Here is a 13,487-nt window from a genome sequence, read left to right as displayed (position 1 = left end):
TTCACTTTTCACCTCAACGTTCAGTTGCTTTCCCTCTCAAAAATGTGATATTGCCCATAATGCTCTTAAACACTTTTTCATATGAACTGAGAGCTAAAGCAGGTGGCATTGTTTCCTTCTCTGAAAGAGAATACTTTGTAAAGTGATTTTCCATTTAAAAACAAACAAAAAATAACATATTTGCATAAATTGCAATCATCAGAGTGGCAGTGGATGGACTGAATGCCCAGTAAGTTTGCAGACAACACCAAGTTGGGAGGCAGTGTTGATCTGCCTGAGGGGAGGAGGGCACTACGAAGGGACCTGAATAGACTGGATGAATGGGCCAAGGTTAACTGTATGAGTTTAAGTAGGGCCAAGTGTTGGATCCTGCATTTTGGTCACAACAAGCAACCCTACAGGTTTGGGGAGAAGTGGCTGGGAAGCTGCCTGATAGAAAGGGACCTTAGTGTACTGATGGACAGTCAGCTGAATATGAGCCAGCTGTGTGCCCATGTGGCCAAGGCCAATGGCATCCTGGCTTGCATCAGGAATGGTGCTGTGAGCAGGACTAGGAAAGTCATCCTGTCCCAGCACTCGGCATTGGTGAGGCCTCACCTCGAGTGCTGCATTCAGTTTTGGGCACCTCAGTACAGAAAGGACACTGAGGTGCTGGAGCAGGTCCAAAGAAGGGCAGCAAGGCTTGTGAAGGGCTTGGAGAATATGCCTTATGAGGAGAGACTGAAGGAACTGGGGCTGTTTAGTCTGGGGAAAAGGAGGCTGAGGGGAGACCTTATTGCTCTCTTCCAATACCTGAAATGTGCTTGCAGCGAGAGTGGGGTTGTTCTCTTCTCACTGGTGACAGGTGACAGGACGAGGGGACACGGCCTCAAATTGTGCCAGGGTAAGTTTAGGTTGGATATCAGGAAACACTTCTTTACAGAAAGGGTTGCTAAGCACTGGAATAGGCTCCGCAGGGAGGTGGTTGAGTCACCATCCCTGAATGTGTTTAAAAACCATTTAGATGCGGTGCTGAGGGACATGATTTAGTGGAGGGTGGTTAGGGTAGTATGGTTAGGTTGTGGTTGCAGTTGGATTTGATCATCTTTTTCCAACCTGAGTGATTTTATGATTCCATGATTGACTAAAAGCTCAAATATATGTACATATAATTTTTTAAGAAAGCATTATTACATGATGTGGCTCAAACTTTTTTGTCTTCTGAATCTTTAGATGATGGATGTAATAGTTGATGAAGGCATACACTGGAGCTCTGCTTGTGCTTATAGTGTTGATTTGTAAATATGCATGATTGTGTTATTTAATTCTAACAGCTATGAAAATGCAGAGTAATGCGGCAGAGCATGGTAAAACAGGATTTCTTCTTTCAACACCATCTCCTTTGCAGGTGGAGGATTTGAATGTAAGATTGTTTTGAAAGTTCACATGAATATTTTTGCATAAACGATTTATTTGCTTCTACCAACCTAATTCAGGTAGTTAGATTTCACTGGCAAGTAGAAGTAAAGTTAAGACACTATTCCAGAATTACATAGCTCCAAATTGGGTGAAAGAAAAAGATCCTAGTAGATGACTATTAGATCCTAATACTTGTGGATTTATGTTCTCCATTTTAAGTAATACAGCACATCGACCTTTTAATAGGGAAAAAAAACCAAAACACCACAATACTTAAGCTCAGTAAATATTTGTGGTTTGTTTTTTTTTATGCCTTCCTAAATACATTCCATGATGAAATGACGTGTACCCTACTAAAGAAATTGCATTCTATTCTGCTTTATATTTTGATGGTGCTTCATGGTGTACATGTACTTATTCCATACCTCTCAAAGATGATGATGAGGGAGCTAACATGGGACACTGGAACTTCTAGAGCCCTCTGAAGTCTCTACGCTTCTGTCTCTACTCTGAGCAAAATAATAGCGGAGAGAGAGAGAGAGAGAGAGACCTAGTAAAAGTGTAAATTATAAACAATATTAATATTCTGTCTCATTAGATAAATTTAAAATCATAGGTGCTTTTTTTGTTGTTTAAATTTTAAGTAAAACCAAGACTAATGAATACCTGTGCACTGAGTACAAGTGGGAACTCCGTCCAGTAGCATGGAAGAAAGCTTGGAGATGAAAATGAATGGGACCTTTAAATGAAAGATGTGTGACGAGTTACTCTTAGGAAAGGTCTTTGTTTCCATGCTACTTCACCCTTCAGTTCAGAAGGGCTTTCTTAATGCTATATAAAAAGTCAATCTTATTCCACTTTTCTTAACTGTTTTTAACAAGACCTGTACAGCTTCTTCATTTACAGAAATGTTTTCTATTTTTAAACAGTTCAGGGGTTAGATCTTGGAATAGACAAAAAAAATGTCAATCCATGTTAATAACTTCTCGCACATTTGTGCCTGATCTCAAGTTAATTTGTTAAGTTACTTTATTAAGAATATAGTTTCAAGAACCGTTTTTTTCTGTCTTGTCAATCTTTGCATTTTTATTTTATTTCCTTCCTTTTTGGCTACTTGCATAGGAACATTGCTCAAATAGGTAAAACTGAAAAAAAAGAAGTTTTTTACATATATGTAAGGAAATAAGATTATCCTCTTTGTGACTGTTTCAGCATAGTGTGCCATGATAGCTAGCCAGAGTGTTTTCAAACAACAAGGAAATGAGTTTGTTTTCCCATGGTAATATTACATGTGCTTCATTTTTAAGTCAGTAAGAAAAATTGCATTATTTAAATGTTTAGAAAGTTCGTGTCATGAATCTTTAATATGTATTTTGATCACAAAAAATATTTTTCAGATTTCATCTGTGCAATCATGTGAAATATTAGTGATGTTTTGAGTTTGTTTTTGTTTTTAATAATTAGGTCTTTTTTTCAAAGTTAACCTGAATTTCTAAAGTAACTGAGGCCATTCTGTTTTCTGCAGTACTTTGGAAGCTTGCTTGTAATATTCTGTGTTGAACTGGCCTGTGGTGTTTGGACATATGAGCAGGAAATAACGGTGAGTCAGAAAAGGAGGCTGCATTTTTTCAGTGGAAGAAAACAAAAGATTTCCATTAGCTAGCTGTTTTCTAATTACTGTAATATTTATCTTTCTTCATTCTACTGACCACCTAAGTTTCTATTTCCATGTGATTGGTTTTGTTTTGTTTTGTTTTTTTCTTAAACAGTGAATCCTTCTGCGAATGCACATCTATCTAGAAGGTCCTTCCTGGTTTTGTGATGTGCACTATGTATTTGAGAACCAAATCCCAAAGCCCCTGATTTACTTAAGAACTGTATCTTTTAATTAACTCTTGCTTAGATGAGTTGTCATTGAAGCCAGTGGAAATTTTAAGGATTAGATATGAACTTCAGTTTTAAAGATAAGTATTTTGAGAAGGGGATGTGAGAATTTGTAGGTCTTTGGTTCCAAAAACTTCTTCATGTTTTAAAGAGCTGTAACGCAGTGTACTATACTGTAAACAGACAATGTGTTCAAGAAAGGACTTGCTACCTTCTGAAATTTTTGCACTGCCTCCACAAGCTATAAATGCCAGTTCTAAGCTAAACATGTCTTAGCTATAAAACACACTTCTGTAAACTCATGAAGAGGCTTTAATCTGTGTCTAGTTTTTGTAGCTGTACCTGTCTCTAGTTTTCAAACTGAAGACTTGTAACCATCATGCAAGAAAATGGGTAGGTGTTGAGCAAAAACTGAAACAAAATGTTATTATGCTGGGTGTTTTTGTACCTTTTTTTCTTGTATTCATTTTGTACATTTGGATGAGTATTTTTCTCCGAGCTGCCCAAAATATGCCCAACAGACTGGTCTTCTCAGCAGTGTGTAGCATTACATTGCAGTAAGTTGGGAGGTAGCATTCTTGGTACTTATACACTACTAAGGAATTTCTGACACATCTGAAGTTTGAAGTTACGTGGCAGCATTTTAAATATGAATTCATTCCCTTGCTATACTCTTAACAGAGTGCTCTAATGTAATAATGATTGAAGCTTTTACTTTTAACGATTGAGTCTCTTTACTTTAAATGTTAGCCCATAATGATGTATTTTAAAACTGGAAATCTAGATGGAAGGCATGCTTCCTCTTACGAGTACAGCTGCCCTCTCCAGACATTTGTTAAAGATTACTGTTATAACTAGCATCTTTTTAAAGAAAGCTAGTCAGTAGAAGATGCCTGAAATAACCTTCAGTGCACCAATATGTGCCTTTACTGTTCAGAAAACCTAAAGTTATGGGTTTTAGTGTAGCCTCCAAGCTTTCAGTTGTCTCCTATGCTATTGAAACCGCAACCCAGAACATTTTAATAAAAGCCCAGTTAGACTTACTGTATATGTCAAGGCATTGCTCATTTGCTTTCAGAAAAACCTTTCCCTCAGCCCTTCTCCTCAAGAAAGCAGTACTGAGCTCAGTGTTTTCACCTTTGGTAGTGGACACAGTGAACCCGGTTATTCCATACTTTTCCAGGTCTTCCTCTCTCTCCGAAGAGAGCGTGAATATTGAACATGCAAATATAACCAAAAATTCAGAACAGAAAGTTCAGAAATTGCTTTTCCTTTTCTCTTCTTCCTTCCTTTTATGCCTTTCCTCTTTACCCTCAGAAACCTTGTGCTGTGTTTTCTCTTTCCATCTGATTATCTTTCCTTCTTGTTTTTTGTAACACTGGTTCTTCTTGTGTAATGAGATGGGCCAGACTCAGGTTTCCTGCTGCTCACATGTAGAAGAAATTTGGTGGCTTGGAAGAGCACAGCAGTTTCTCAGTGATTTTTTTCGTACCTGTTTCATGTCATTTCCCTGGAGCATGCTTTCTTTTACACTCCTGTACTACACAGAGATCAGAAGAGTCCCTTGTATCCCAGAGGAGTGACTTACTGGCATGTTGATTTCAGCATAGCATGAAGTCTCAATAATCTCTTGTGAATTTCAGAGAATCAGTTAGCATTAGTATAGGTGGGTGTGTGATGTTGTCAAAATGTCAGTGAGGAACAGCCACATCTGCTTATCCAAAATGGTCTTTCTTTGGCATGTGGTCAAGACTGCTCTAAGAGCTCTTACATAAACAATTTTCCTTCCAACTTACGATAGCTCTCAGCATGAAGCATGCCTTATGACTGATTTTCCCACCCACAAAATTGAAGGACAGTATGGGTTCTCAGCTTACTTGGGCATTGGTCAAGCCTTGATACTCATTTAGAAAAATAATAATGAACAAGCAGATGTGAACAGCAAACTGAGCTTTGTAGAACTGATGCTAAATTGAAGCCAATATCTCTAATTTTTCTTTATTTACACGCTGCATGAAGGTAGTGGTTGATGAATCAAACAAATGGTGTACAGTCAAACAAATGAATCTCAAGATTCTGAATTATTATGCAGTACTGCACACATGAGTTGCCAGAAAACTATTTAATAGATACACTGAAGGCCCTAGTTTGACATTTTGACGTTGTGGTAGCAGTCAAACACATGATTTCCAGTGTCTCCTTAGTTCCAGAATTCAAATTGCCTTCCTGCAGTGGGTTTTAGATTGCTTTCTTTTTAACTTTCTTCTCTCACTTTTGGATTTTTTTTTCCCTGTTTCTCATTGTTTTCGTAAAGAAGTTGAACGCCTGGTGTTACATGCGTAATCTTGGACTGTATTCAACTCAAATAAGATAATAAAATAGCCTAGCAAATATTAACTCAATTGCAGTGATATCAAATACTATCCAAAGAAAGCAGAGTACTGATTTCCATTGCAGTGTAAAAAGAAATTCATCGAGTACTAAAGTAAATTATTATAGTGACCAGTATAAATGTTTGCAATGGAAATATTCTGTGATAGTCTTTTTGTAAGTATTTTTAGTAATGTATTGCTAATGTATTTTTTTTTATGTGGACAATTGTGAGTTCAAAGCTTTATAGCATAAGAAATAAAAATTATGCAAGTTGAACTGTGTTAAATTTCTGGGTTATTGTTGTGATTTGTCCTGGCAGGTGGCTAAGTACCACACAGACATTTGCTCACTTCTCCCCTTTTCAATATATTTGTATTCAAAACTGTAGCATAATTTAAAAGTTCTCAAATGCTCTTATTTGGTTTATGGGGTCTGTCAGCCACTGAGTGTTCCTGTATTTCTGTAGAGCATCTGGCATAACAAGGTCTGGGCTTCTTGGGAAGTGTTCTGATTTTTTTTTCTCCTCAGGTTGCATTATTATTAACAGAGTGCTGTTACTGTTTGCTCCAAATTGAACCGCAGACCTCAGTCATAGCCACTAGAATAGCTTGGCTCCTCAGCCATCCAAATGAAAGCCCATATTGCAATTGTGATTACTTTCACCGTGACTACTATGGCTAATGGAAACAAGGTACCACTCAGCATGAGTGGTATGCGTGCCTGGAAGAGCACTACAGAGTCTTCAGCTCTGTATTTTAGTCTCTCAAACTGAAATTTATGGTGCTTCAATAGAAGCCTGTTTCTTACCTTGCGTCTTAACTGCACTCCATATCCAATGACAGAACACTTATTTACTTTATTTCTGACAAATTGCCTGTTTGGGATCACCAGCTGAGAAGAGAGCCCCAGCTCCTCACTTCTAAGTAGTCAGATTTTAAAAAGCATTTTAAGAATTCTTTTAGAGGCAAAGATTTACAAGGGCATGTGAGAAGAAAAGTTTCACAGGCCCTCATTGTGTGGTGGACTTCAGTCAAAGCCTGAAAGCCGCTGGCGGGTAGAATTCATCTAAATTAATTGCATATATTTAGAAGATAGACATTTAAATCTGAGTTTGCCACCTTAGACAGTGAGTTAAATCTGAGACTTCAAGGGATACTACTTCTGCCTAGAGTAAAATATTTATCTTGTGCTGGACAGCTGCCGGTTTCTTCCTACTAAGATGATAGTAGAGGTAACTAAATTGGGGCAGATTAATTCTGTCCCTGATGACTGGGTTGGAGCTTGCTTCAAATTTTATGCCAGATAACATCTGGAAATTATATAGTCAGACTTTGTGCACTCAATCTCTCTGAATCTCTCTGAAGCACGACAGCTTCTTCTCCATGATATATACTAACAGCAAAAGACACAAATATCTGTTTCCTGCTGTTGTAATAAAGGCTTGTGAAGATTCAGTGTTGCACAAATTGAAGCATTTATTTACATGTTCTATTTAATTACAAAGTTATTTTGGTCATTGAAACTTGGTCACTTGAAAGACCACAGAATAGATGGAAGTTCTGTGTTTGGAGCCAGAAGCGCAATTGAGCCATTCATCAGTTTTCTTTTGTGCCAATCTCTGTTCTTTATTTGCTTCAGGCTCCAGTACAGTGGTCTGATATGATCACTCTGAAAGCCAGGATGACCAACTATGGCCTACCTAGGTACCAGTGGCTGACACACGCTTGGAATTTCTTTCAGAGGGAGGTAAGAAGACAGTTAATTTGTGACAGAATACACACCTAGTAATTATTATTTACCTGCTAAAGGAAAAGGTTTGATTTTTTTTTAAGTGAGTACAAGAATGCAAGTTGAATAAAAACATGTAGTGATAGTGTGTTTTACGTCACTTGATATCCAGCTTCTGAAATTTTGTAGGCCCTAAAGACACTATTATGTATTTTTTACAATTTGATTTCCCATTTTCTTAGAAATTACATGTATTATTCACAGGACATGCTGTAGCTTTACCTAATGCAGGTAAGTGGTTATAGATTTCCTTGTGTTTAAGTTCAATACGTTTTAAAGTCCTGCCACACACACACACACACACACACAAAAAAAGACTACTGTTAGTACTGGAATAGTGGATTGTCATGACAACCCAAATAGCTTATTTCTGTTCAGTCACACATTTAATTCTTAATATCATCAGAGTACAAGTCAAGTACAAGTCAGAGGAGTCAGAATGCCTATCTAGTTACTGTACATAATCGTGAGGCCTAATTAAAAATAATACTTAAAAGATATTAACATTCTGTTTGCACATGCAAAAAATAAGAATGTTGCTAAATTCAGTTAAATTGCTAGCACTGTCTTCTCTTTTGCCAGTAATATTTGTACACCAACACCTTTTAGGGTTATTGCAAACATTAAAAATATGGTGAATATAGAATTGAAATTCTTCAGGTAAAGTATGCTGTTGTAATATTAAACAGCCTTCCTGTATGCTCTTTTAGCTTCCTCTCATGGAGCAGCCATGTCCAAGATATGTGGTTACCTGCAATTGAGTGGGGAAGAAAGTTTGTTAAAAGCTGCCAGCACTGTCTTTTTGGCTGAGGTCAGAGAAAGGGATCAGAATTTTTATTTTGTTTGACCAATAGTGGGTTAAAACAAACCACACCAAAAAGCTGCCTTGTTTATTCACTGGTTTGCCTGATAGCCTACTAAAATTCAGGACTATTTTTAAAGAACAAAGTATTATGTTGCAAAAACATGAAATTTCCTGAGGTAAAAGCCATTAACTCCAAATTCAACTCACATGCAGGAAGAGAACTCTTTAAATGCCTGTCATTGTGCTGCCTTAGTGAATTGTTGAAATCTATCAATGTAGCACAGATTTCCTGTTTATTTAAACATTTCCTGGCTGCATTTGGTTAGTCTATATTTATACTAAAACCTGAAAGAAAATATGAAGACTTCACGAGTTTAACATCCCTACCCCCGTCCCCTGCACTGGTTGTTCAAGTGCTATGTCAAAGAATAATCCTTCATATGCAGGTAGGGTGTTTATGTTCGTGGGGAACTGCATCTTGTTTTAAATGTGTAGGTTTGTTAAATAAAAAGCTGCTTTTTATGCTTCTGGTTGTTGTAGTGTCATCATAACAGCTGGTTTTGAAGTGAATGTTAGTATTAAAGCTTCTGCTTCTTTGCCAAGAAGCTGTGCCTTAATTCTTCTGGGGGAGAAGAACTGGTTTTAGAAGTTAAATTCCCTTTGTTCCATCTGTGAGAAGAGGAATGATTCTGAGAAAGTTTGAAGTGGTCTGGAAAGGCTCCTCCACCACTCCTAATGAACTGATGAAGTCTAATTTTTGTTTTGTTTATTCATAAGTCAGATACTGAATGTGTGAGCATGATATATCTTTTATGCTTGAATGATCACACTGCATGAGGTCCTTCTCTAGTCACCATTATAATTTTTTCAGTTCCTAAAGAGTCAGCTCTGATAGTCTCTGTCTTTTTTCTTCTGCATCTTTTTTCTATGTGAGAAAGATGGGAATTGTATTTTCCCACCCACACCACCATCACCTCCCTTACTGGTCTAATATCAGTTTTACCTATGCTAAGGAAGATAGGAAGAGGGTTATTTCTAGTCAGGAAGGAAGAACTGCCAGAGGAAAAAAGAGATTTAAGAATAAGAAGAGAGTGTTCAGTGAGGTCCTCTTTACAGTTGCAATGAGGAGACAAAGCCTGAACTTTCATTTAACAAGTCCTGTGTTGGAATTCAGGGAGGATTTTGACTGACTAAAGAACTGATAAAACAGACACTGAAGCTGTGGTAAAAGTCAGAAAAGGGAAGAAGTGAGATTTGTAAGAGGACTAGTGTGCAAGCATCGTGTCTGGGCACTGATCTGTTTGATTGTGACTGAGAAGTGAAGTTATATACAGGAGTCTGACTTTGAGGTGGGAAAATGTTGATTGTGTGGCTTATTACCAGGTGACAAAGTGCAAATAAAGAAGAGGTGAGGAGGACATTCAGACAGACAGCACCATTTTGTTTCTCCAGCAAGCCGTTTTCTCAGTTGTATCAACTCCCTATCTGATGCCAAAAAAACAATCTGATACAGCTGCTTCAGCCATTTTTTATGTGAATGCAGCTGGGAATGTGGTAGGCCAGTCATTTGGCTTTAAATCTCCTGGTGTGCTTTTTAGAGAAGATGACAGGTTGTTAGTCCTGGTGGTTTTTTATAGCCAATTATGGCTCATCTGCTTTACAGCCAGAGTCCCCTTTTATGCTTGATTCTGTTGCAGTGTTTATTTTAGTGTGATACCCTCTTCTTCCGTTTTTCCTTTCAGTATTTGTGATTTCTGTACTTTTTTTTTCTTTCTCCCCCTTTTTATATCTTTTTTCAGATAAAATCTTCTGTATGTTTTTTTCTCATCTGTTTTTCAACAAATATGTCCATAGCTGTAGCCTGGCAGGAATTGTCCTTACTACAAAAACCTTAGTAATGTTTTCTTACAATGTACATTGGCCACAGATGTCATTGTTCATTGCAGTCATTCTTTGGCATGAAATTATCATATGTAAATAGCAAAACGCAGTAGGACAATTTCTGTGAAATGTCCTTATAGGGAACGGTAGGGTTGTAAAGGACCACAGTATCACTGGCTGTTTCTAAGATGCACAATGGTAACTTCATTATTTCTTTCACACCATTTTTCTGTCAAAGTACAAAAGAGGAATACATAAGGAAGTTCTTGTGCATATTTTAGTCCTATTTAAATATTTCAAAAGATTTCAGTAAGAATTTATTTAGCTTGCTTGATGAATTACTTTTATGAAGAAGTAGCATCATTATTGCTGATCTTGGCTAATCCTTCCTTTACAGTTTAAATGTTGTGGGGTGGTGTACTTCACAGACTGGCTGGAAATGACAGAGATGGACTGGCCGCCTGACTCCTGTTGTGTCAGAGAGTTCCCAGGATGCTCTAAGCAGGCACATCATGAGGATCTCAGTGACCTTTATCAGGAGGTAAGATTTAAAATGAGGATTTTTCAGGAAGCTGTATGCATTCTTCTGATGCTCTTGTTTTTCAAACTTACCTTATGCAGTGCAGCAGAATGGTTTTTTTTGTACCAATTCTTCTGTGTCAGAAAATACATGGGATATTTCTCAGTACTTTTTAAATCCTTTTTGTATAGGAAAACTCAACAAACTCTCTTAAAAATCTAGAGTAAGATGAGGGAAAAAAAACTGGCAGTTTCTCTGTCTTTATTAAGAGAAAACACTGCTACAAGATCCTTAATGTAGTGAATGGAAACGTCAGTTCTTTAGTTTAGTGAATAAACTCTAGCTATTGGTAATGATAAAACCTGGAGGAAGATGATCTACGTGCCTGCCAGACTGCAAGAATATATGACCTAATGGGTTAACTTTCTCATAAAACAATTACAGTCTTACTGTAATTGAAGAAGTTGCTGCCCAACTTCTGGGTAATGAGAGAGAAGAGAAACTGAATGCAAATGTTCAGACTGACTCAGGCATATCAACATGCAGTTTGGTGGCAGTCCAGAACTCTTCACTTATTCTTTGGGTGCCACCAGTGTAGCTTACGTAATTCCTGTGCCAAAGATGTTGTGAGATCATTTTCTTTCTTTAACTCGAGAATGGAAGATGAATAGCAATGCACAAGTCAGCTCTTTTGGGTGTAAAATTGAGAATGAGTCCTCAAACCTGCCTGGAACAGCATGCTTATTTTTTCCTGCAAAACCTGAATAGAGATTAATAGTAGGATAAGCCCAGTCTTTGGAGATGGACTTCTGTGATGCTGACAGAGTTACTATTCATGATTTTTTCCAAGAAGTTGCTGACCACATAGTTCAACTTTTGAATGTATAATATAATAATTTTCTTGGCCAGTTTTGGAAAGAAGAGATGCTAGCTGTGAGGAAAGAGGAAGAAATTATTCTATACAGATCATTCAGGTCCTGAAATCATCCAGCATGTTCCAAACTGCCAAACATTAAAGCTGTTAGATTCAATGTGAAGTCCTACAGTAAAAAAATGCTTACAGAAAGAGAATCAGAGATTCAGTAGAAGTAAAATGACAACGAGTTCATCACAATCAAATAGTTACCAGGATCTGAGGAGATGTGTGAAGATTTATAGTGAAAGATGATATTGTGGAGTCATTTTAGTATTTCAAGAAACCAAAGTTTGCTTTGTTTCCTGTGATGGAGAAAATTGTATTGTTGCATCTGTGCTATAATTTTCTGCCAGGGTTTCTGAGCTCTTTGTGGTCTAAATTGAAGTCCTTTAAAGTAAAATTCTTGAAGGAAGAAAGGTGGCCTACTTCTAGTTCTGCCTGAGAGTATTTCTGACCACAGTTGTGTTTCTGCTGATGGATTTTGAAAGGTATTTTTAAAAAATGCTACTCTTCTTAAACTGTTTTTATTCTGATAAACTTCACCTTTGTGAAGTAAACTCCACCTTTAAGTTCTTTACAGAGAGAGTGGTGAGGTGCTGGAACAGGCTGCCCAGGGAGGTGTGGAAGCCCCATCCCCAGAGGTGTTCAAGGCCAGGTTGGATGGGGCCCTGGGCAGCGTGGTCTAGTATTAAATGTGGAGGTTGGTGGCCCTGCCTGTGGCAGGGGGATTTGAGATTGATTATCCTTGAGGTCCCTTCCAACCCAGGCCATTATGTGATTCTTTTTAATTCATAGAAGAAACTGACCTTAGTTGTGAGGGAAGTGCATGAGAGTGTAGCCTAGAAGGTTCAATTTGTCTGAGGGCAAGAGGATGTGTACTAGTTTTGTGATAAGAAACTGTAGCTTAAATAAAACAATTGGTAGGAGTTGATATCTTCAGAAAAAAAACTCGAAATTGCATGTTTTCTAGCATAATTTTGTGTTTGCTCAAAATTCAAATATATAACAGGTCTGTTGAACATGCTACTGATGATTTATCTGTTTTCTTTTGCTCTGAGAAGTGGCTTATTTAAGATCTGGTCATTATTCTGTTGGTGTTACGGTGTTTCAGTAAATCATAAAAACATGCTTTGTGTCCATTTTAGCACTGAAAATATCAAATAATCTTTAGAATAAACATGAATCAGGCCTTTAATCTGTAGCTCTGTAGGAGTTTACAACTAATATTCCTCTGAATGTTCACTACAAAATTTTATGGTATTTTTGAGGTGTAAACAAGAGTTTTGAGCTTAGTGACAGACTTTTGCTTCTGCCTAATGAAGTATATTTATGTAATCTTTAATTCCAGACTACCAACTATGAATGTGTTGTGTAAGCAGAAATAAAATGCACGCGGGTGAGGATAATGGGTGACGTGGATATTTCTCAGTTTTGAAGATGATTTTGAACATGTGTTAGAGCAGAACTGTAACAACATCATTAAATGGAGGGAGACAGTCTATCTGGATTAAGTATAATTTGTCTCAGTTATGTGTCTGTTCTGCAGGAGATGCCAGCGTTAATGTTATTGCTGTTTGTTAATGGATGTCTCCTCTAGGCAACAAATGAACTGAATTTGAATATTGCTGTGGTTGAACATTTTTAAACTGCGACCAGCTTGTACCTTAATCCTTTAGAGTTATCAAAGTATTAAAATGCAGCCAGTTTCTCTGTAATTAAAAACAAATTTGGAAACTAACATAATTACAACACTCTTTTATCTTTGAAAAAAAAACAAAAGACAAGAGCATGATGAATTTTATTCTTCATCGGTCACATAGCTTTTGCTATACTTTTTTTCTTTACAGATTTCAAAGAATCCAAATCATCTCCTTGTTCTGTGCCTAAATTGTGTTAATTGAAATAAAAAAACAATCAAAAAT

At 37.2% G+C, this 13,487-nt stretch overlaps 1 protein-coding gene across 3 annotated transcripts in view; it reads left to right on the top strand.

Moving 5' to 3' along the window:
* Positions 1 to 13,487, top strand: part of TSPAN12 (tetraspanin 12) — a 45,165-nt gene that overhangs the window by 27,268 nt on the left and 4,410 nt on the right. For 2 of the 3 annotated variants that reach the window (XM_052669371.1, XM_052669372.1), the window contains exons 5-7: positions 2,924 to 2,998; positions 7,294 to 7,401; positions 10,527 to 10,670. In XM_052669371.1, coding sequence (XP_052525331.1) covers positions 2,924 to 2,998; positions 7,294 to 7,401; positions 10,527 to 10,670 — 327 coding nt within the window. The remainder of the gene's footprint in view (positions 1 to 2,923; positions 2,999 to 7,293; positions 7,402 to 10,526; positions 10,671 to 13,487) is intronic. The other variant, XM_052669373.1, reaches the window with a different exon arrangement.

The sequence above is a fragment of the Tympanuchus pallidicinctus genome, unplaced genomic scaffold, assembly GCF_026119805.1.
Source record: "Tympanuchus pallidicinctus isolate F22 unplaced genomic scaffold, pur_lepc_1.0 scaffold8, whole genome shotgun sequence".
Taxonomy (NCBI): Eukaryota; Metazoa; Chordata; class Aves; order Galliformes; family Phasianidae; genus Tympanuchus; species Tympanuchus pallidicinctus.
This window is presented reverse-complemented; position numbering and strand designations above follow the sequence as displayed.